A 25,509-nucleotide genomic window follows, 5' to 3' on the forward strand; every position below is an offset into this window, starting at 1 on the left:
CCTTTTATCTTGGACTTTTGTGCAAGGGCATAGAATCTTTGCCAGGATAAAAAAATTTTCACGTCTACCAAGTTCCCAGTTTCTGTGGAGAGGTCATGACATCAATTTAGAGCAGTGCAGATAGAAGAAACTGAAACTATTGGGCTTCATTCCAGCACTGGGAACAGAAGCACATACATACCCAAATATTCAGGGGTCCCGCAGGGTTCGGTAATGGCACCGTTCTCAAAACGTGAAAGATAAAAGTCCCGCAACACCACCTTGGAGCGGTTGTTCTGGTTGTAATACATGAGATTTTCCAGCTGGAGGAAGCAGCAGCAGCAGGGAGGGAGGGAGGGAGGGAGGGAGGAAGGAAGGAAGGAAGGAAGGAAGGAAGGAAGGAAGGAAGGAAGGAAGGAAGGAAGGAAGGAAAGAAACCCAATATTAGGCACTAATCATTGCACACAAACAATAGCAAGACTCATTCGAGCATCACTGAAAGAGTGCTATCCCACACAGAAGCACGAGGGGGCAGAGTTGCCCTGAATATTTTCCACTTGGGATCCAGGATGCCTTCCTTACCTTGAGGTTGCGGTGAACAATGTGCAGGTTATGCAGGTAAGCTAATGCCTCCAACACCTGCCGGATGACATTGCTGGCATCTTTCTCTGTGTAGTAACCCTGATCGAGGATCCAGTCGAAAACATCTCCACCAGTAGCCCTGCAAGGGGACACAGCTTTAAATGTGGAATGAACTAGGAAAAGGTTAGTATACCCCATTTCTCCATTGGCATTACTGTACTTCAGTGGTTCTCAACCTGTGGGTCCCCAGGTGTTTTGGTCTACAACTCCCAGAAATCCCAGCCAGTTTACCGGCTGTTAGGATTTCTGGGAGTTGAAGGCCAAAACATCTGGGGACTCACAGGTTGAGAAGCACTGCTATAGTTGAAAGGTCTAGGCCTGAGTGACTCCAGAGCCCACATTTTGCTTTACGATGACATTCAAATCAAGGCTTTGTGACGTTATTTGGCTTATGGGCAAGGAGTGAGTGATTTTCTGAACCAGATATCTGATCTTCAGCAAATCTATTTGATTGTTTTAGCTCTGGAAAAAGGCAATGAGGTGGTAGAAGAGTGTTTGTGCATTGAAGGGGCAGCAGAGAGGTGGAGAATCTTGTCATTATTTTATGTACTTTCAAGTTGTTTCTGATCTATGACGACACTAAGGCAAACCTATCACAAATTTTGCCTAGGGTTTCCTGGGCAAGATTTGTTCAGAAGAGGTTTGCCATTCTCTGAGGCTGAGAAAGCGTGACTGATCTCCGATCACTTAGCAGGTTTCCATGGCCAAGTGGGGATCTGCACCCTGGTCTTCAGAGATGTGAGTCCAGTGCTCAAGCCACTACACCACACTGACTCATATTGTTGAACTATAACTAGGACTGGGGAAAATAGAAGGAAAAAGGAAGAGGGCAAGGGCAAGGGCAAGATGGATGGATGTTATCCTTGAAGTGACTGACTTGACTTTGGAAGAGCTGGGGGTGGCAGCCAACGGGGAACTCTGGCGTGGGCTGGTCCATGAGGTCACAAAAAGTCAGAAATGACTGAATGAATAAACAACAAAAAACTAGGCCAACTCAAAACTTGAGTCTAAAACACCTGGGAGGCCAAACGCTCCCAAATCCGTATTTGCATTGTACATGCATAAGGATTTGTGTCTGGAGGCCAAATTGGAAAGAGAAATAAATATTGCATGGCATACATGTCACACCCTTGAACTATCACCCTCAGTGCCTTTCTGAGTATGTTTAACTCACTGTTAAATTTAAGACAGTAATAAAAGTAGCAGTTGCTGCAAGCTTTAGGTACAGAAATGGAACTGGAAGAAGAAGAAAACATCTGATTTGAGACACAAAGAAGACAAACTCCAAAAAGTCAGCCACATTCCACACACAATACCATATTAGATACTCAAAAGCAGAGCTTACAAATTTCACTTTTATGGAACTATAACCAACACTTTAGGAGGAGCAATGATAGCTGGCATTTTTTGTTATTATAGGAACTGCAGTCCAAAAGTCACTTTCCCCAGCTTTGTCAAAGCAAGTAGCCCAGTTAATGAGACTGGCCAGGACTTGGCACAGGGAGAATGATCTTTTATTGCGAGTGGCTTGAAAGCATGAGGTGGGAGTGACCAGAAGGAACAAGGAACAGAAGTCCCCTAGCTGTAACAACTGTGAGAAAGAAGGAATGTCAACAGTTTTATTGTGCATAACATCTTACAATGCTGAGATTCCATTTTCCAAACAACCTCTACGGCTGTGCATTAATGCAGTTTGAGAGCACCTTCACTGCCATGGCTCAATGCTATAGTATCATGGGAGTTGTGGTTTTACAAGGTATTCAGCCTTCTTTGCCAATTTACTGGTGCGAATTACAGGGAGCGGTCTACCCCCCTGTTTAAAGAGCTCCATTGGCTGCCGTTTATTTTCTGATCCCGATTCAAGGTACAGGTTCGCCCTACAAAGCCCTGAACGATTTGGGACCCGTCTATGTTCATGACCACATCTCCTTTTATGAACCTACACAATCCCTTAGATCCTGTGGAGAGGCCCTTCTCTCGCTCCCATCCCCATCGCAAGTGCGACTTGGGATGAGGGAGAGGGCCTTCTCCGTGGTGGCCCCCCAGCTCTAGAAATTAGAGAAATTAGGCAAGCCCCCATCCTGGCAGTCTTTAGGAAGAGTTTGAAAACATGGCTATTCCAGAGTGCCTTCAATGAATGAACAATAATCCCTGATCTTGATCAAACCCTGCATAAATGTCTTCGGAAGCACTTTACTCTGTCTTCTAGTTCAATTAACCCCATTCCTTTGATCCTCTTGATCCACTACATGGCCTGCTTACCCAGTGTTTTAAACTTTTAATCCTTGCAATCCATCCTGCCCAATTACTGTGATTTTATATAGTGTGTGGTGTGTTCATTTATATTGTTTTTGTATTATTTTTATTTTCATTATATTTTACTGTTTGTATTTTATGTTGCATATTTGCTGTACTGTTGGGCTTGGCATCATGTAAGCCACCCTGAGTCCCCTTGGGGAGATGGTGGCAGGCTATAAATAAAGTATTATTTATTTATTTGCATTATTTCTACCCCGCTCATATCAGTCCGGAGGCGACTCTTATTATTATTATTATTATTATTATTATTATTATTATTATTCCTACCAAACAATAACTCCTATAACATTGGGCTACGGTGTTAAAGTGGTCTCAAACTGCATTAATTCTGTAATGCAAATGCACCCTAAGATGCAGGAGCCCTGTCCTCTTTTGCATACAATTACATCAGCTGAAACGGTGTTGGAATCAGTTTGGAAGGCAGCACCAAATGACAACTCCCAGGATTCAGTAGCATCAATGCAATCTGAGCTCTGCCACATACACAATGGAGGACCTTCTCACAGCAACACCAGAGGCACTCCAAGTGGCCAGCTTTCGGTCAAAGGAAATTTAGTATAATGCCAAGTTTTTAACTTTGTGGGGTTATTTTATATAAATTCTAACTGCATTCTCAATTTGCTTCTGACACAATAAATAAAGAAGTAGTATCGAGCCATGGCAAACCGCAGTTATTCAAACTACAGCAATTCAAATACAACCACATTAGCTGAGATGGGATGGACATCCGTTTGGGAGAAGGCACTGTTTGCTTGCCACCTTTTCCCTGGAGATGTGCCTATTTTTATCTTGGCCTATCCAGGCCTTGGCAAAATTGAAACTAATCCATCCTACATCCAGGATATAATTCCAACTGGACACATTCCCAGCTCACACACAGAGTAGGAAGCGGCACAAAACCACAGCAGGTTAATCTTATTGGTGGATTTTAAAGCGTACTCCCGCTGAAGTACAAAAGGTCTCACAACACAAAGACGCTGCTCTGGCTGAGAAATTGTTATATAAAAATGTGATGGTTGCTGTTCTCTTTATCACATATATGTGATTTTCTCCTTCTCTCCATCTCAGCCAGATAAGATGGATGGTTCTTGGCTCAATGTGGAGCTAAAAGGTACTTCTGTCTTCTATATTGTACTAATCCAACCAAACTGACACTTATATAGTCAGATGAGAATAAGGAAGACCTGGGTTCAAAGCTCTATTTAGCCATGAAGATGAGTAAGCAATCTTGTGCCAGTTATTATATTTCGGATAAATCTACATCACAAGGTTGTTGTGAAGATAAAATGCAGCAGGGGGAGAGATGATAATGCATGCCACCTTAAGATAAATGCTTAGATGGTTGGATGAAAGTATAATAAAATGAGCCTGTGTGATGTAGTCATTTGAGAATTGGACTATGATTCTACAGAACAAGGTTCAAATTCCTTCTCGGCTACGGAAACTCACTGGGTGTACCCATGGGCAAGTCACATACTCTCTGAAAATCACAATATAACGTCACCATGGGTCGAAAACCACTTGAAGTCACACAACAAAGCATAATTCAGACTAACAAAATGAATTTTAATGGGGAGAAATGTACAGTGCTACACATAGGCAATGAACAATAAAAATAAAACACACATATAGAATAGGTTATACTCATACTTGGATTGAAAACAGGAATCTAGGAAGGATGTGAAAGGGATCATGGAGTCTCAAGCCCCTTCCATTCAGCTGTAAGAAATCCACATTGAATTGGATCATATGGCAGTGTGGATTCAGAAAACCCAGTTCAAAGCAGATATTGTGGATTATCTGCCTTGATATTCTGGGTTATATGGCTGTATGGAAAGGCCCTTAGAAGACCATAAGATGAACATGAGTCAACAGTATGATTTGGCAGCTAAAAATACCAATACGATTCTGGGCTGCATCAAGAGGAACACAGTTTATAGATCGAGGGAAATCACAGTCCTATTCTATTCTGCCTTGGTCAGACCTCACTGTGTTCACTTCTGGGCCCCACAATTTAAGAAGGATATGGACAAGCTGAAAAGTGTTCAAGAAAGGGCAACCAAAATGATCAAAGGTTTGGAAACCAAGCCCTATGAGGAATGGGCAGGAGATGTTTAGCTTGGAGAAAAGAAGGCTGAGAGGGGACATGAGAGCCATGTTGAAATATTTGAAAGGATGTCACATTGAGGAGAGGCCAAACTTTTTTTCTGCTGCTCTGGAAACTAGAACATGGAACAAAAAAATTACCCTAAACATTAAGAAGAGCTTCCTGACAGGAAGAGCTGCTCGCTAGTGAAATATGCTGCTGCCTGGGAATGTGGTGGCCTCTCATTCTCCAGAGAACCACCACATTGAAGCAGAGGCTGGATGGCCATCTGTCAGGGGTGCTTTGACTGTGTATTTTTCATGGCAGGAGGGGATTAGTCTGGATGGCTTTTGCAGTCTCTTCCAACACCATGATTCTATGAAATAATAAAGCCTTTTTTTTCAATCACTGAAAATATTCCTGATCTGTCCATATTTGGGGTAAATGAGAAAATATTATATAATTATTGCTTCAGTAAAATAGAGTTGTGTTACATTATGTTTGATGCACAGTTTGCATTCCCGATCAGGCTTTTATGAAGACATCCAATTGCTTCTTGGATGCGTTTCCGACTGACACAATTGTAATACCTCCATCTCCTGGTGACACTTACAGCTCTTGGATGATGTAAAATTCCTTTCTTGTCTCAAATGTGTCAATCAGTTGCAGAATATTGGGGTGACTCACCCTGGAAAAAGAAGGCGAAGATGGGTTAGTTCTCCCTCCTCCCACTGGCCCCACGGCACCAGCCTGACCATAAATCTTCCCTCTCTCAGTGGCTCTGCCCGGTCCTTGATTCCTGCCTCCTTCTTCTCCCATGTGGAGTTCTTTCTCGCGTCGCCTGTCACCTACGAGTCTGGCTCTGTTCTTTGCACCCGGGGGACCATTTCTGCAAAGAACGAGTCAGCAGAAACCCCTGCCTGCCCCTAAGGCTTTCTCAATTATTCATGTCTGGCCTTTAAATCTTTAAAGAGGCTAAAAACAGCATTTATGATGTGGGGCAGATGAGGTGCCTGGCTTTGAAGGTAAGCAGTGTCACTTGCAATTTAGAAGATGCTATCTCCCTTTTGCCTTTTTTTAAAATAAAAAACCTCCAACAACTTTGTCCTTAACCTTTCAAAAGGCAGCTGTCTGGTTTACAGAAGTTGAAACCAAATTAAAGTGGGGGGAAAATATCAATGTCTTCTTTTCTTCTTGTAAGCACTTCTATGACAGGAGGATAGTTTTTGTGAGCTTCACAATCTTTATGCAATTGCTAAGAGAGACTAGGGATATTAGAGTTTATTAAAAGGTCTGGTAGTTATCAGTAAAGCTGTCTTGAAGAAGTGTGAAACCTTTCAATGTAATTTGACAAAATTAAAAATCAAAGCAGAGTTACAATCTCTGATTGGCCTCTAGGGATAGAAAAACAATCTGTCCTAAAAATTGCAGCTTCATATTTTTCAATATTTCACAGATGAATATTGGGACATGTATAGCTGAGTAACCGGGCTGGTAGCACAGCTGGTTAATCACTAGCAGCAATAAATCACTGCTGACTGAAAGGTGGCAAGTTTGAAGCCCGAGTCAGGGTTGAACTCTCAACTTAAATAGCCCAGCTTACTGTTTACCTAAGCAGTTGGAAAATAGCTGTGCTGTGAGTAGAGAAATTAGGGACCGCTTAAAGTGGGGAGGTTAATTTATGACACCATAAAAATGCCAGAGAGCAAAGAGGAAATACTATGATCAAAAGGCTTGGCATCATAGTGGATGAAGCGACATCTCCCCCTGTGGCCAGAATTGAGCAACCTCCAGGATCTGAACTAAAAGTGGAAAAACTGCTGAGTGACCTCTATCTGTCTGGATGTCTTGCATGTAAAAAAAAAAGGCATTGAATGTTTGCCGTGTATGTGTGCATTGTAATCCGCCCTGAGTCCCCTTTGGGGTGAGAAAGGCGGCATATAAATGCTATGTATTGTCGAAGGCTTTCATGGCCGGAATCACTGGATTGTTATAGGTTTTTTCGGGCTATATGGCCATGTTCTAGAGGCATTCTCTCCTGACGTTTCGCCTGCATCTATGGCAAGCAGCCTCACAACCTCTGAGGATGCTTGCCATAGATGCAGGCGAAACGTCAGGAGAGAATGCCTCTAGAACATGGCCATATAGCCCGAAAAAACCTACAAGAACCCAATAAAAATACTGTAAATAAATAAATAAATAAATGTCAGGATGTGGTCAGAAGAGCCAGGTGACAAGAGGGAACAAATTACCAGGGAACATTTGCAGATTTGACAAAAAATGTCCTGCCTCAATAGTGGAGGCTCCTTCTTTGGAAGCTTTTCAACAGAGGCTTGATGGCCATCTGTTGGGGGTTCTAGGTACTCCAGCAGAAAATGTAGTCCTTGTTGACCTGGGCAACGACCAATCCAGTATAAAATTTCTTTTTGTTGTCATCACCATGGTTTTGGGTTGTTTTTGTTATTGTTGTTGTTATTATATTTATATTTAAACCCCACTTTATCTCCCCAAAAGGAATTCAATGCTGCTTGACATAAAAGCATTCATATACAATTTAAAATATACAAAAATGCAAACATTAAAATTAGAATTAAACATAAACAGCACTAAAAAATTCATAGTTAAAATCCATCAAATACAGTTAAAAACCATGAGCAGTGTTCTCTCATGTAAAAATATTGTGCAGATTTTTAAAATTTGCATTTTTCCCATTGTTGCGCGGGTCCTGTGACCTTAATCCCAGCGAATGTAGAAGTATGACTGTAATCTCACTTATACTGCTCCACTGGTTTTTATTTCTATGGTTTCTATTTCAGCCCCATTTCCAGAAGAAAAGAGTGGCCCAGAATAATTGGGGCATTGACAATTTTGCAAATTTGAGTTATTCCTGAGTAATCTGAATATAGCTTCCTTGGATGGCCTATATTGTGATGAACTGTGGAGCTGGCACTGTCATTAAGCAAAGTGAGGTGGTTCTCTCTGGCAACAAATAGAAAGAATAGACATGTTGGATGACTTAAATATGTGTGCCAGACATCTTTACATGGTGGGTGGAGGTTGCCATCTTGTTTTTCACACAGATAGTGAAATGATTTGGGCTGGCCCTGGAGGATTGTCACATTTCTCCCCTCACCCTCCATAAACTGGAGCTTTTAATAGGAGAGAATTTCCCCATCAGGCAATGAAGATGAAAGCTTTTATTTGAAGATTCATTTCCATCTCATTGCAGAGTTACATAAGGGCACACCAGCCTTTGCCAGGAAACAAAATGTAGAGGCGGTAATCTTATGTTATTGTTAATTGCCATCAAATCAACTTCAAGGTATAGCAACCTTATGAATAATATACTGCTAAAACACCCCCTGTTACTAACATCCCTGCCAATGTCTTGCAGCTCAGGACCATAGCTTCCTTGAGCCTCTGTGAAATGTTTTCATGTGCCATATTTCATCGCATAATAGTTGCATTTTTTGTTGGAAAAAGGGGATGCGACTATTATGTGATGGAAAAAAATCTGTCTTTAATTAGTTTCAGGTTTGTTTGTTTTTTAAACCTGCCTTATGTCTGAGGCAGGAGGAGGAGGATCCCAGCCTCAAACAAAGAGTTCTGTTTTTGTTTTGCCTTGTTTTTGGAGAAAGGAGGAAGGAGGAGGGAAGGGAAAACCTGAGCTCTAAAGAGCTCCATTAAAAAAATTAACAACCTTGCCTTTGGAGTTTCTCCAAAGGGAAGGAGGATCCGAGCCCCAAGCAGCTGTGTTAATTACAATATTACATGCGACAATTACGTGAGGAAAGGAAAAGTATTGATTTTAGGACCCCAACAAAGGGGTGCAACTATTATGCAGTAGCAACTATTAGTCAGTGAAATACAGTACCTTCTGTATTTCTCAGGTAACCCATCTCTTCCTCCACCAGCTCTATGTTGCCGTGATTGCAAACTGAACATTTAGCTGCAAGGTGAACCATGCTTTTGTGACCATGAACCTGTTGTATGTCCTACCAGTTTGTTAACTACTGAAAAGAGACTTCAGGGAGTGTTATTATTTACAGAAGCACAACCTGATTCCTCAACATGCCAAAGAAACGCATGCATTTTCATGCAGGCAAAGGGAAGTAGTGGGCACACACTGGTGTAATGTGCACCACCACAACACATTGTGGGATACTTGCTCACATTTCATGGTGAGGGAGCCCAACATCAAATCATCTCAATTGTCAACTTCCCTTCCATTCAAACAGCAAGCAAAAATGAGAGCCATTTTAAAAAGATTCTGGCAATGCCCTGGAGATGCAATTCAAAAAGATATCTTGCATTTAATTTAAAATGGCGGCTCTCATAAGAGCCTGGAGCAAGCATCAGTGGATTCTGTTGAAAGTGCTGAGTGTGTATTCTTTCTCTCCCCCCCCCTCTCTCTCTCTCTGACACACATTCAGATGCACATGGTACTTACAGCTTCAGGATGAGGATTTCATTCTTGGCTGCCCTTCGCACCTTGCGCCCATCTTTCTTGAGAAACTTCTTGCAGATGTACAGCCTGTCCGTCTGGCGTTCGCGGGCCACACAGATCTCGCAGAACTCTTTCCTGTGGAACAGTAGAAGATAAAAAGAAACCCACTGTTACTTTAGAGACTATGTTATCACTAGAGCAAAAATCAAGCTAGCAGAATTTGTTGTTCCACAGTGGGACATCCAACTATTTGGTGAAACCAAGATGTCTATCTCCTTGTCCCATAACCAGAAATATAGTAATTTTGAATTCAGAGGGGTTGTTTGGTTATCATAATAGACTTCATAAACCTGCATATTGAGAAAAAGTAAGAAAGTGACAGTGGGGTCCAGCTCTTTCTAAACCTGTGAAAATCTGGATTTAAATACCACTCAGCTAAAAGGATGGGATTATTGGGTGACCTTGGGCTACTTGCTGTTGTGGAAATAAAGTCTGTCTCTTGGTGTGTCTACTGATGAGGAGAGCGATGTATGTTACCTTGTGCAGGACAACAGTAGAATGAATAAATAAAGACAAAACGCCACGGCAAAGTTAGAAAACCAGCAGTGTTGCATTAGGAATGGCAATTAGGCTGGCCTACATCACAGCCAACAGGGAATAGAGCTGGCTGTTCCATGACAGAATGAGATGACTGCCTCAGGCGACAGATTTTGGATACCACAAAAGGGCAATGAACAGAGAGAGCCAGCATGGTGTAGTGTGGTTTGAACGTTGGGCTTTGACTCTGGAGACCAAAATTTAATTCATGCTTGGCAATTTAAACCTATTTGATGATACTGGGCAGGTCACATTTCCTTGCAAAGGCAAACCCTCTCTGAATAAATCTGCCCAAGAAAACCCCAAGATAGGTTCACCTTAGAGTTGTCATATATCAGAAATGACTTGAAGGCAGACAACAACAACAAATGAACAGATAACTATTTAGCCAGTCAGCAAGCTGTCTTGGCCAGAGATATTAGATGCCCAACATGGAAATGCTGTGATGTGGTGCTTTTATTTCTCAGCTGCCAGGAGGCCTTTCCTTGCTTCCCAACTCTGCCTGGACATTTTGCAGCTCGTCCTTTTGTCAGCTGTTTGTCAGGCAAATTGGCTGACTAGGCAAAGACTGAAATGAGAACAGTCTCTAGCACCACTGCGACATGTTCATTGAGCACAGTGTGTCTGGTGCCATGGAGAGAGCCACTATAAGACAAGCAAGGGGTCAGAAGCAAGAGCAGTGGAAGAGCAGCCATAAAGGAGGTGCTGCAGAGGGTGTTGTGGCAAAAAGCAAAAGTGTGGAGTCACCAGCACTCCAACCTTACAGCATGGGGAAAACCCATTCAAAGCTGGAAAATCAACAAATGGTGATACATTATGACCAGCATATCTACAGGGGTTATGTTCCTAGATCCTCCGTGAATACTTGAAACTGTGGATAATAGCAAATCTTACATTTCAACTATACTTGGGTCAGAAGCATACCATAGAAATGAACTGTGACCTAGGCACCTTCTACACTGCCCTATATACCAGGATCTGATCCAAGATTATCTGCTTTGAACTGAATTATATGAGTCTACACTGCCAGATAATCTGCAATAATCAGATAATCGGTGATCAGAAACTGGGATATAGGGCAGTGTAGAAGGGACCCTAGAGAAGCTCACAAACACTATCAGGAGATATTTTTTGGAGTATGGGTACATGAAATCATGGATGGTGAATCTGTGAATAAGAGGTTATGCTGTATAATGAAAAGAAACTTCAGGAGAACTTCAGAATGTCATATTCAACCACAGGGTTCCCCTCAGAGAGGCACATAAGACCCTGAGCTCTGTTTTGTTGTCAAGCATAAAACCTGGATGCGCCTAACACTGAGCAAGGATCAACCTAGAGCTCTTTGAACATGGCATAGTATAACACTGGGAAGAGCATTTGGCACTGGCAGAGTTTGAAAGTCACCTTTTAAAATAATTGTAAGGACCCAAAATTTTGTTAGCTACCAATCCCCTAGAACTATAATTTTTGAATTCACTTTTTTTGACTCCCCCACCCTATCCACCGCCACCCTCATGTTACTTTGCAGTTGCTTGAAAAAGCAGCAAAAGGAATACACTGCCATCTCTGGGCAATATTTGTCCTCCCCTTTAGTGAAGCTTTACTCCAACAACCTCTAAACAGGTAAGATGAATGTGCCACATTAATTACACCTTTCTTATTGGCGAAAGAAGCAAATTTCAAGTTAATTCTTAGTTCTAAATGGTTTACTTCAAAACTCTAGGAAATAAATGTCACATGAATGGTTATGTCTAACTCTGGGAACGCTAAAGCATAGTTAGTTTGTTGATGTTTGGATACTGTAGCAGGGCATCCCAAACAGCTGGAGGAGAAATAATCAAGAGCTTGGATTTGTTACAATCTTGAACTTCATTTCCCAGAACATCCCACTCAGGATGTTCTGCACAAAGCATGGAGGCTGGAATATTTCAGGAGTTCAAGAACAAAAAGCAATTTTTCCAAACTCTGGATGCATTTCCCAAATAGTGTTATTATTCAGTTGTTTGCAGAATATTGGTGCATCTACACTGTAGAATTAATACACTACTTTAACTGCCGTGGTTTAGTGCTTTGTAATCATGGGAATTGTACTTTCACAAGGTATTTAGCCTTTTCTGTCGAAGAGTGCTGCCTCCCAGTTGTTGTAGGTTTGTTTGGGCTATATGGCCATGTTCTAGAGGCATTCTCTCCTGACGTTTTGCCTGCATCTATGGCAAACATCCTCAAAGGTTGTGAGTGCTGCCCCCCTTCCCAAACTACAGCTCCTAGGATTCCTCAGTATTGAGCCATGGCAGTTAAAGTAGTGTCAAACTGCATTAAATCAACAGTTTAGATGCGCTCTATGATGTTGCTCCCTGTGGGTGGCTTCAGAGACCATAGGAACAGTGGTAGTGGTTTCATGTGCGCCGCCTACTTACGCCCGCAGCAGTTGCCCGATTTCATACTTGTCAGTGATATCGGAGAGGCTGTTGTAGCTCTTTTCATCCCGTAGTCCAATGCAGCCAAACGGCATCCTGGGAGAAAGCAGAAAGAAAGATTATGATTTCTAGTCTAATAATTTTCCTGAGTCATTTTACCCACTCTTTGTGGGCAATGGGAGTGTATTTACGTTCTACAAATCTGCCTGAAACTTGGCCAACATCACTAAATTTCAGCTAGGTTGCTTTAAAAACAGTTCGGGCCCCACCTATCTTCGCGATCGCATCTCCCTCTATGAACCGGCACGAACTTTAAGATCTTCTGGGGAGGTCCTCCTCTCGCTCCCACCACCATCACAAGCATGGTTGGTGGGGACGAGAGAGAGGGCCTTCTCAGTGGTGGCACCCCACCTCTGGAGCGCCCTTCCTAGAGAAATAAGACAGGTCCCATCCCTCCCCTCCTTTCATAAGAGCTTGAAGACCCGGTGGTTTAAACAAAGTTTGAGAATGACTAGTTCTAGCTCAGCCCCAGATACTGTTGGATATGGCCATATCTTTTTCTACCAATTATCCATGTTACTTCCACCTATCAGGCCCTGGAAATAAACAGCCATAGACTCTACCTAATTTCCTGGGCCCTCTACAAATGGCACTTGCCTCGGCCCGGCCTTTTAAATTGCCTTGAACAGGCAGGATTATTTTAAATATATATGTGCTATTGTGATTATTTATGCTTATATTGTCTTGTCAATTTTATGTTTATGTTGTTTACTTTGTATGTATTGATAGTGCTACTTGGAAACAGGGAGATAGAGAGGTATATAAATAAAGTTTTGTTGTTGTTGTTTAAAAAGGTAAGCAGGTCTCTGTTCCTTATGTCTTTGAGTGACACCTAAACACCAGACTCCAAAAAAAAAAAAAAAACAAGTGGAAGGAATTAGCAGATTTTCTTCTTAATCAAAGGGTTGGATCCCCCATGTGCAGAATATGATGATATAAAGTTTTAGAGTTCTTTGAGCTCTGGGTCCTATGTTCCCTTTCTATACAGTTCCTGATGCTCCACGGAAACTTGAGACTAACAGGAGAGAGAAACTGGGTCTGTCGTGTAAGCGAGGTGCTCATTGCATTCATGACCCTTTCTCCTTTGAAAATTCCCTTCATGCCTCGTTAGCATGGCCTTCACACTCCAGAGACAGGGAACAGTTAGAGCGGAAGAATAAGCAATCTCCTTGAGGGGATGGGGACAAAACCCTTGAGTCCTGCCTCAACCCACCCCCACCCTGAAACTGCCCCTATCATATTCTTCCCTGATCCAGGAAATTTCCAGACTTTGCCAAGGTTGAAGGGGGAACGCAGAATCCTGAGGTTCCTTCATTCAGCAGCAGGAAACCTGACCATGTTTCGGCACAATTACCATACCTTCCCTTCTGGTATAGATTTAAGGGCGTTCTAAAAGGACAAAGACCACCAGCATTGAAAGAATGATCCTCCATCAGCAACTTCACTAGACTGGCCATGTTGTCCACATGCCCAATCACCACCTCCCAAAGTAGTTACTTTATTCTCAGCTCAAGAACGGAAAACAGTATGTCGGAAGACAGCAAAAGTGATTTAAAGGTGGGCTTAAAGCTAACCTTTAAAATGTGGCATCAACACCAAGAACTGAGAAGCTCTTGCTCTTAAGTATGCTCACTGGAGATCAGCTGTTACCAGCAGCAGCATATATTTTGAATTGATATGAATATAGCAGTGGTTGTCAACCTGTGGGTCCTCAGGTGTTTTGGCCTGTAACTCCCAGAAATCCCAGCCAGTATACCAGCTGTTAGGATTTCTGGGAGTTGATAGCCAAAACATCTAGGGACCCACAGGTTGAGAACCACTGGAATCTTCTTCTTCTTAGGCAATCTCTCGTTGTCCAAGTAGGATTGTCTTCCAAGATTGGTGTACTGGCGGTGAGTCCATAGGTGACTGTGGAGCCCTATTCTTGATCTACATCTTCTCCCACAGTAAGGGCATTGGTTTCTAGGTGGAAGGCGGTCCCGGTTGGGGTTGGCTTGATGCACCTTCCTCTTGGCCTTTTCAAATTCTACAGCACTGCTGGTCACAGCTGACCTCCAGCTGGAGCACACAAGGACTAGGGCTTCCCAGTTCTCAGTGTCTATGCCAGAATTTTTAAGATTGGCTTTGAGCCCGTCTTTAAATCTCTTTTCCTGCCTACCAACATTCCGTTTTCCGCTCTTGAGTTCAGAGTAGAGAAACTGTTTTGGGAGACGGTGGTTGGGCATCCGGACAACATGGCCGGCCCAATTGAGTTGATGGCGGAGGACCATCGTTTCAATGCTGGTGGTTGTTGCTTCTTCCAGCACACTGATGTTTGTCCGCTTGTCTTCCCAAGAGATTTGCAGGATTTTTCGGAGGCAACGCTGATGGAATCATTCCGGGAGTTGCATGTGACGTCTGTAGATAGTCCACGTCTCGCAGGCATATAGCAAGGTTGGGATGACAATAGCTTTATAAACAAGCACCTTGGTATCCCAAGGATGTCCCAGTCCTCAAACATTCTGTGCTTCACTTGGAAAAATACTGCACTTGCAGAGATCAGGCAGTGTTGTATTTCAGTGTCAATGTTGACTTTCGTGGGAGGTGGCTGCCAAGGGAGCGGAAATGGTCAACATTTTCTAATGTTACACCATTAAGCTGTATTTCTGGCATTGGAGAGGGATTAGCTGGTGACTGCTGGAAGAGCACTTTGGTTTTCTCGATGTTCAATGACATTGAACCACTGGAATAGGGGGAGAAGCATGCCAGGAGGAAGGCGTGTCGAGCAAACCCTTGTCAGGACTGGCTTCCACCTGAAAAATCAATGTCCTCAAAGTGAATCCAGACAATGTGGCTACAGAATAGGTCTTCATGGTCATTTATGGATCCACTACCAAGACTATACTTCTTGAAGATGATCATACTTGCCATGAGGGAAAACCCATGGAGAGATATGTAAGGGTGTAATTACTTTGAAGGCACCAGAATCCAGCTGATCTTGGAAGCTAAGTGGAATCAGCCCTATTAAGTACATCGATGGGAGAGCGCCAATGAAAACCATGCACTGCAAGCTATATTTCAGAGGAAGAAACTAGGAAAACCATCTCTGAGCATTCCTTGCCTAAGAAAATCCGATGAAATTCATGTCAACCATAAAGTAACAGGCAACTTGAGGACATCTATGCAGAAAAATATAGAATTGGAAGAGAAATACATCCCCCTATTGCACGCTTGACAGGAATCTCAGTTCAGAGAGACCTTATTCCAGAGATGTCATATTGAAATTAATGAGGCTTAAGTCAAGAGTAACATAACCCAATGGTTCCACTGATAAGTCAGTCTATTTAATATAGGAAATAGGGGCAAAGCAATGTCAGTTCTGGTAAGTACGTGGACAAGGATATTAATTAGATTTCTATGACAGGTGAATTGAAAGTTCACACATCAAGCCAACCAGAACCAGAACATGAAACAAAATGATACGATATGTAGTCTTATATAAAAGTCTTCTCCTTATGAAATATTTTGAGGAAAATAAATATAGGAACACACTTAATTAAAGTAGTTTATTCAGTACCACTATGTAACACGATTTTTATTCATGGGTTATAAATGTAATTTCTTAATTGGTTCTATCATAAAACATTGAAAATGTTTATTAAACTGCAAAAACTTTGCTTTTACGGGACATCCTGCAGCACATTTTGCTCTAGTTTTTCAATGAATATCTCATAAGAGTCTCAACCTTGTTTGTGTCAGCCACAAAAACGAAATTTCTGGAGTAGAACAACTACTTTCAATGCAAGTACCGCACAATTAAACAGGAATAACACTTTCAAACCAGAAACAGCATTTTCCAAATTTTGTTACATAGTGTATTTTTAAGAGGACATATAACTATTTTTTTCCATTTTTCTACAAAAAAAGATAAAATAGCTTTTCCTCCTGAAATTAACAGACAAGCCAAAGAGGAGTGTTAAATGACATATCATCCCCGTTAAGCCAAAAAGTCTCCATTTTGACCTTGTGTGCCATGGCTCTACAACATGGATCAGACTGCATCTCCAGTAAGATTGCTCTGTTCATAGATGGGCATTAAACAGATTAGGAGCCCCCAGTGGAGCAATGTGTTAAATCCTTGTACCAGTATGATTGCTGACCGATAGGTCAGTGGTTTGGATCCGGGAATTGCAGGTTGAGCTTCCTCTGTCAGCTTCAGCTCCACATGCAGGGACATGAGAGAAGCCTCCCACAAGGATGGTAAAATATAAAACATCCAGGTGTCCCCTGGGCAACGTCCTTGCAGACGGTCAATTCTCTCACACCAGAAGCGACTTGCAGTTTCTCAAGTCGCTTCTGACATGAAAAAAAAAAAGATTGGATAAGATTGTCATCTAATCTCTCTCTTTTTTACCTTGTTCAAAGAAATATAAAAAACTGTGGCTGTATTCCCACGGCCCATTATGGAATCTCAGGAACAGATTCACAGAATTCTGGCTCCAAACTTAAATAACCAGATATAATATCTGGCAGCAGCTGCATATTACCCTAGAGTAAAATGTTCCTGTTTTCTTTCATGGATGCGGTCTATTGAAATTCCTCCAAAGAAAACCAACTCCTGCCTGAAGCCTTTATTTGTTTACCTGCTTGTTTTATTCTCCTGGCTCTTTATTTTACGAAATGTGATATCATGTAGGCATATATTCATCGGTACAAAATTGGTAGCAAAATTTAGAAGGTGGAAAAGGGAAGAGATCCATGTTTACGCTCAATAGCAACCCACTTGTCATTTGCCAGATTTTTTTTAAAGAGGCCATGGCTACATCAGCCCTATGTTTTGGCAGCTTTTGTATTTTTGTTCCCCCCCCCCCCCCCCCCGTAATGAGCATTCTGCAGGCTATTAAGTAGAGTCCTAGAGATAGAGGAGTCTCCACGGGGCCATCAATTCCACCTCTCTGTTCAACGTAAGATCTCCAGCTACAGCATCCCCAGCAGGGAGCTGTCAAGCCATTTTTAAGGCATCCTGAGAAGAAAACTTCACCAGTTCTCTAAACAATTGGTTGCATTGCCACACCATTTTTATTGTCAGAAAGTTTCTTCCAGTGTTCATTCAAAATCTAGTATCCTATAGCTTCAGACCATTAGATCTGTTCTTACCCTTGAGGCAGTAGGAATAGGTCTGCCCCGTTCCTCTCTGTGACAGCCTTTGAAGTCTTTTAAAAAGTGCAATTATGTCATTCCTCCGCCTTCTTTTCACCAAGCTAAACATGCCCACTTCTGCCAACCTTTCCTTATATGCTTTGTTCTCCATATCATCCTCCTTCCTTCTCTGACCCATCCCCAGCTTGTCTATATCCTTATCCTTCTTAAAATCAGTGTCGCAGAACTAAATGCAGAACTCCAGATGAGGCCTGATCTGCGCAGAATATATTACGTTCCTCAATTTTTATTAATGCAGGGTAAAATAACATTCATCTTCTTTAGCACAGGATCATACTGCTGGCTCAAGTTCAAATTATGATCAGCAATAATCCCAAGGTCCTTTTCTTACACAGTACTGTTGAGCTGTGGGCTAAAAGCATCACATCCCACTTGATCTTGGAAGCTAGGAATGGTCAACCCTGGTGAGTACTTGGATTAAGAATACCAGTTAATACCAGGTGCTGCTTAGGACTTGTAGGAACATATACACACATACAGAACTGAGATATGGATCTTCCATCCTATATCTGTCCATATGGTTTTTATTGCCTGAATATAGAATTTAATTTTATTATTGGGTTTTTGTAGGTTTTTCGGGCAATATAGCCATGTTCTAGAAGCATTCTCTCCTGACATTTCACCTGCATCTATGGCAGGCATCCTCAGACGTTGTGGGGATGCCTGAAATAGATGCAGGTGAACCTCACAACTTCTGAGGATGCCTGCCATAGATGCAGGCGAAACATCAGGAAAGAATCCTAGAACATGGCTATATAGCTCAAAACACCTACAAAATCCCAGTGATTCCAGCCATGAAAGCCTTTGATAATTTTATTATTATTTTTCCAATTATCTAGTTTACATAGGTCCTTTCAAATTCTGTTTCTATTTTCCAAAGAGTTTGCCGCCTCTCCTACTTTTATGTTATTTGCAAAATTGTCCTTATCAAGTTTGCAGGATTGATAAGGAAAATAATTTCTTGAACAATAACAGCTTTTGGACAGACTTCTGAGGTGCTCCACTTGAGATCTCCTCCCAGTTTGAAGTGCAGCCAATAGCTATTGATGACTATTCTTTGAGCATAGTTTTCCAACCAGCTATGGATCCAACTGACAGTGCTTTAATCTGTTCCACATTTCATCAGTTTGCTAATCAAAATCTTATGGGAGACCTTATAAAATACTTTGCTGAAATCCAGATAAATGACATCCACAGCATTCTCATCATGAACTGAACTTGTGACCTGACTGAAAAAAAAGATATAAGATTAGTTTGGTAGGATTTGTTTTTGACAAGCCCATCTTGGCTCCTACCGATCACTGAGCTTTCATCAAGATACTTGCAGACAAACTCCCGTCTAATCTGTTCTAATTTTTCCGTGGTATTGAGGTTAGGCTGACCGCTCTGGAGTTTCCTGGATCTTCTTTTTTGTCTTTTTTGAAGAGAGGACAATATTTTCTCTTATCTGGTCCTTTGGAAGTTCACTCGCTCTCCAAAATGTCTCAAAAATAATGGCAAGTGGTTCAGAGTACATCAGCAAGTTGCTCCTTTCTTGTTTTGCCATTGTCAGCTCATTTTGAGCTTTAGCTTTCCTTATGTCATTCCTGCAACATACCTGTACTCTTCCTTGGTGATTTGTCTTTCCTTCCATTCAATATACATAGGTCCTTTTGTTTTCACTTCCATAGATATCTGAAGTTTTGTTTATTCTCACTTACTAATTTACTGTCACTTTTTATGTTGATCCCCATTTTCTCTCTCAGCTTCTCCTCTAGAATTCACATTCAGCTTAACTTTAGGCTGATATTTAAGCTATCATCTCCAACCCATCAAAATTTAATTTAAAAGCTTGATCAGATTTGAGATTTTACTACCAAATACATTCTTCCAAGCGTTAATGAGGCACAGCCCTTGTGTAGCCAGTGGTCCTCTCAGAGGTGAAGCCCATGGGACAAAAAGCAAAACTTCTCCTGTCTACACCATCTACAGACTTTTACTATTCCCCTGTCCCTGTGTAGTCCTCTACCTTTAGCTGGCAGAATGGATAAAAATAGGACCTGTGTCTCAGACCCACCAGTTCCTGACAGAAGCTTCATAATCAGAGGTGATATGCTCAAAGGTGGGTTTAAAATTCATTTAAAAAACTAAACATATTAGGACCAGAGAAACACAATGGAAAATATCGACCAAATGGTACAGAACCCCACTTAAATTAGCCCATATAACTAAATCAGTAGTTCCCAATCTTTTTTGACCAGGGACCACTTTGACTAGCGACTACTCCCCAACATTAGTATCTAACGGATTACAAAGCAGTTTTTGGTCAACTTTAGAATCAGTTTTATTATTTGGGGTGCTGATTCAGAAAATTGCATTGGATAAACCACATGAGCTCTAGTTTCTAATACAAAAAATATGCCATCCAGCAGTCGCCATCTGCTCGTCCACAGAAAACCATATTTAATTAGCCTCGGTACTATAATAGGGATTTGTGAGACCAGTCACTCTTGTTGCAACGATGTAGTAATGATGAAGCCACAGACCATATTATAGTTCTTTCGGACCACTGGTGGTCCACGGACTACAGGTTAGGAACCACTGAACTAAATCATTGTCAAATCTATGTTGGTACAAATGCAGCTAAATTGACTCTTTTATGCATATGTGGTGGGACTGTGACAAGATACAAAAATTGTAATAAAATAAAGATATGGATGAACAAATAGGGCAAAATGTAGAGATGAATAAAAGAGTATTTTACATTCAGAAAATTGAGGGCAAGAGCAGCACTAACAAATGGGCAGATATCATAAAGCATATGATAGAAGTGGCTTGGCCCAGAAAGAGCAGGAAAAATCGGAATTTAAAAAATGGTTTGAATGTTTACCAGACTGTATGCTCCAGGATTATATTTTTGAAAGGAGGATGAAATACACGACAGGCTGTTGTAAGAAGAATTGGAACTCGAAATGGGGAACTCTGATAACTACAGTAAAAGGAAAAATAAAATCTAAAGAACTAAATCACACTCTTCATGATTCTTAAAAATAACTCTTGGATAGGACTGAAATATCAATTCAAATAATACTTGAATTGGAGATACAACTGTTCCTGGTGGGCCGGAGGGGGAGGGATTGCTGGACACCGCTGGTTGATAAATTTGGAATTGGGATTGGTAAGGTTAAGTAAATAAGATACATTATATTGAGTGAAAATGTAAGTGGAATTTCATTTTTGAGATTGGTATTACTCTAGTTGTGTCTACAATTTTACACACACACACATATATGCTGAAAGGTGTTCTTGGTGGTAGTGGTCCTCACAGTAAAAAAGAGAAAGGATACTTGACAATGTTCTTCATTACTTTTGGCAGTTATAAGTGCACCAGAAATATAGCACACTTACTGATTCATCTTGTCTCTAAACTCCTGGTCTCCAACCAGCAGCATCTTTACTTTCTTCTTATTAAAAACTCTTCATTGACCCCAGCTTCCCCACCTTCCAGTGTATGGCTGAGTGGTTAGGCATTATGAAATATTTAAAAGCAAAACTGTTTAGGGGAAAACAATCAGCAAGGAAGTGCTCATGAACATGGTTTCTAGTGGGGGCATAAAAGGTTGGTTTTTATCTAGCAAAACAAACCTAAGTATAGAAACAAAGTGTGTGCTGTGTGGGCCGAAAAACTCAGGAAGAGATCCGGATCCGAGAGAGAAGTGGGTGCAGATGGTAAGGACGCTCAAGGCAAAAGGACTAAAATTAGTGGTGAGAGCTGGCAGTGGGTCACAAAAAGGAATCTATAGGATGGAAGGAGATTTTTTTTAAAAAAATAACTTAAATTACAGCAAGTGAAATAAGCTGAGGACAAAAGAAGTGGAAAGACAAAAAAAAAGAAAATGGGACATCTTAAAAGCACCTGAAGAAGTGGGACAACAGAGGATTGATCAAGACTTGAAGAGTGTCCTGTGAGTAAGAGCTGCTGAGAAAATGATTTAGTCCAAGGTAGTCTTGGAGCATCCAGCAGAAAGAAGAGATGAGAAACGAGATGAAGAGAGAAGCAATAGAGTGGCCCTCAGTTGGTCTAGAGGTTGTTCAGCAAGTCAGAAGTCCAAATAAACAACAAAAAAGGAAGAAGTAAAACAGAATTATAAATCATAGCAAGTTGAATGTCAGGAAAGCATCAAAGCCTCAAAATACAGCTAGTTGTCAATAAGAAAAGTTGAAAGTAATTAATCTGCCAGGGAATAGCTGAGAGCTTTATAGGTAGGTGACTCTGAAGACCCTTTTATAGAGTCACCTTGAGGTCACCATACGTTGGAAACAACTTGAAGCCACACAACAACAAGAACAAGAACAGCAACAGGTATCTTATTAAGTCAGCATCTCCTACTTAACCACCTCTGGGAAAAGTGTACACAGCCTCCTGCTGGGGGAGCAGGGTCCTTTGCCTCAACACTGGGGTTCTCAAACTCAGAAAGACCATCCTTATCAGACAATGCAGATTTCTAGCAATCTGTCTCCTCCTCTCTGTTTGACAAGGCTAAGTCATGGTAGAGGGTATGGAAAGTTACTATTTAGACTGAGGAATAATTTTTGCAATAGCATGCAAAGGCCATATTCAGTGTTGAATAATGCACTGGGTCATCCTACTCAGTTGAGAATGGTTTCAACACATCACTACATTCTCTTGTCTTAAGAGTGACTCTGAGTGCTCTGTTCCACCAAATGAAGATTGTGCTTAGTAGTGTCTCTAATTTTAGAGAAAGGAATGGGCAAAACCATCTCTAAGTACTCCTTGCCTAAGGAAACATTGAAATTCATGGGGTCATCACAAGTTGACAGGTGGGTTGTTGTAGTTGACAGGTGACTTAAGGCACATACACACAGATGGAGAGGGAGAATCATAGCTACTGATGCATACATTCTAACAGTCCTTATTAATCCTCTGTTACCCTACTTTTTCAGATGCTTTTTAAATGTCCCACTTTTCCTCTTTGTCCTCTGCTACTTACTTAAACACTATTTAATATCATGCTATGGGATGACTTAAATATCCTGGAGGCAACAGATCTCTCTAAGCATGGTCAGCCCCTGTTAGCATTCGGATGAGTTACCAGGTGCAGGTAGCTAGCTTAAAGGAAGCAACTTGCAAAACCACCTCATAGTATTACTTTCCTAAGAAAAACCTTATGAAATGAATGGGGTTGGCATAATTCGACAGGGGACCTGAAGGCACGTAAGCGTGCACACACAAGTTCAGCTCTAAGTAGCTATTAAGCTTCAGGAACTTTCTGTTCTTTTGCATCTGGTCATCTGGGGAGTAGAAATAGATGAGGTTCACCAACATTTGAGTAGGGGGAAAATAAGATAAAAACAGAATAGTCGGATGGGAGTGTGGCAGTGTGCTTTTGCGGGGCTAATTCAAAAAGGTTTGTCAGGGGTCTGGACTTTCTTCTCCCATCCTCAGAGTATACAGCAATCTTAGAGTGAGAGTGTCGCATTGAAAGGTGTGCAAGTGTATGCTTAATTTGCCATATTTAGTGTTCTTATGTGAATTATGGACTCACTAAAGCTGTAGTCAATGTCAGCTTAATGACATAACCATGGCCCATCCCTTGCGGCATCATAATGGTCACTGTGGGAGATATCAGAATGTTATCTGATAAGCCATGGTAACCGCCCAAAAGATTTATAGTTCACCAAGAGCTCACAAATATATATATATCCGGAAGCTCAGAGTTGCACAAGTTCAAGGCTTCAGAAGATTAAGAACAGACCCATCAGCAGCTGTACCCTCCTAAACTATATCTTATCTACTTTATGATTTCTTAAAATAATTTTTATTGAAAGAGTAAGATAATTTAAAATATATATATTAAAATGTGGGCCTACTTTATGATTTTTGTGTAACTTGCATCTTTCAGCTGTGTGCTGTATCTATTTCTTATATGAAATGTATCTAAACTGCTTTATAGAAATATATCCAAATATAGCCCAGGGAGAGCTCCTCCTATGTAGCCCTGCAGAAACAATCCCCTGAGAATAGAAAGGTTAGGCAAATCCCTCTGACTATTTCCCAAGCCAGATAACCATCAGGATTCATTGTGTGTATGTATAGATAGGTGATTTCCCTTGCCAACCAGAAAAGCAAAATGTTTGTGTAATTCACCTGAGGCTGATAGCCTGGTGCACCCTCACGGAAATAGTGGCTTGGAGTATGTTCATTTGTTAACTCTTTTATTGACAGCGAAGCCCTTGATTGCCCAAAATTGGCAACATTGTCCTTGGAAGGCCCATCCAGACAACACCTCAGTAAAAGTAAATTAATTCAGGAGAAAGCATGTAAACTCTGCTTTCTCCCAAACTATATTGATACCCCATTAGACCTGGGCCTAATGTAATGGGGTATTGGGCCTGTGGGGATGACTACTGGGTAGTCCTGGGACTACCCAGGGGTCAGTCCGCACAGCCCTCTTGTTTTCTGTGCTCCATGAGAAGGCATCCCCACCACACACCCCAAACCAGCCTTAAAATTAAAGAAAACTTACCAGGCCACCATTCCGCTGCTCTGGCAGTCTTCCTGACACATAGAAAGGATGCGCCAGGAGGCAGGGGGTGGGGAAGGAGCAAAATTGCACAGTCCTTGGTGGAAAGGTACTTTTCAAAGCCAGAATCCCATGGCCAACAACCTAGCCTCAACATTGTATTGAAGATTAAACAGAGCACCATTCTGTGTATATGTGGGAAGACACATGCTCTTTGGCATTTTCTTCCTTGTGTCTGGATCAGGATATTTTATTGCCTTAGGCAGAATAACAAATGGCAACCCACCAGAACAAGGTACATTGTACTAACAAAGCCAGCCAAGTCATTTTGGCACAAGAGGTAGGAAATCCCACACCACTTCTTCCCATCTCTGGCAAGAAAAATAATAACAAATGATATACTTATTTGGCACACTTTCAAATCTACTGCCTGTGATATTCACACCACTTTACTGAAGGAGGAGCAGCAGATATAGGCCTATATTTTTGTTGGGAAAGAGGGAGTTTGGAAAGACGGGTATGTGAGCCAGGGACACAGTAGAGACCATTTGGGAACAGCTGAAGGAGTAAACTTAATTGGAACTATCTCCAGTGGGCTAGTAGAGGTTGACAAATGTTCCTTTAAAAAAAGACTACAGCTCCTATGATATACCATCACTCTAGAGGATTCTGGGACCTATGGTCCAAAAATAGAATTTTCCCCAAGCTCTGGTTGCCAGCATGGATCGCTGATTAGCACTGCAACTTAGAGGTGCATTCAGTGTAATGTATAAAGCCTTATCTCTACATTGAATGAGCCCAGTTCCTAAATAGAAATACAAGCTATGATAAAGAGTACTAATAAAGAATGGCATTTTAGAGACTTGCTGTGATCTTAGTGAATATCCCTCATCCAAGGCTGCTATTTGCTTGAGGGATACTAAAGTCAGAAGAAGCTGTGCATTGCTGGATGGAAGAAGAAGCAGTTGAAAGGGCAATGAGAAGACAAAGATGAAAGAGGTAAAGAGAAAGCAGAGGGAATGAGAAAGGAGCAGAGAAAAATAGGGGCAATAAGAAGGCAAAGATGAAAGAGGTAAAGAGAAAGAGCAGAGGGAATGAGAAAGGAGCAGAGAAAAATAGGTATAGTGGTTTGACTGTTGGACTGGGAGACCAGTACTTGAATCCCCATTCAGTTATGGAAACCAACTCAATGACTTTGGGTAAGTAACACTCAATGCCAAACCTCCTCTGACTAACAAA

At 41.5% G+C, this 25,509-nt stretch overlaps 1 protein-coding gene across 2 annotated transcripts in view; it reads right to left on the reverse strand.

Moving 5' to 3' along the window:
• LOC132767618 (caM kinase-like vesicle-associated protein) overlaps positions 1-25,509 on the reverse strand; it is a 63,088-nt gene that overhangs the window by 10,346 nt on the left and 27,233 nt on the right. For both annotated transcript variants that reach the window (XM_060762770.2, XM_060762769.2), the window contains exons 2-6: positions 12,488-12,583; positions 9,477-9,608; positions 5,640-5,714; positions 562-700; positions 182-302 (exon numbers count right to left, since the gene is read on the reverse strand). In XM_060762770.2, coding sequence (XP_060618753.1) covers positions 182-302; positions 562-700; positions 5,640-5,714; positions 9,477-9,608; positions 12,488-12,582 — 562 coding nt within the window. In that variant the 5' untranslated portion in view covers position 12,583. The remainder of the gene's footprint in view (positions 1-181; positions 303-561; positions 701-5,639; positions 5,715-9,476; positions 9,609-12,487; positions 12,584-25,509) is intronic.

The sequence above is a fragment of the Anolis sagrei genome, chromosome 2 (genome assembly GCF_037176765.1).
Source record: "Anolis sagrei isolate rAnoSag1 chromosome 2, rAnoSag1.mat, whole genome shotgun sequence".
NCBI classification, from domain to species: domain Eukaryota; kingdom Metazoa; phylum Chordata; class Lepidosauria; order Squamata; family Dactyloidae; genus Anolis; species Anolis sagrei.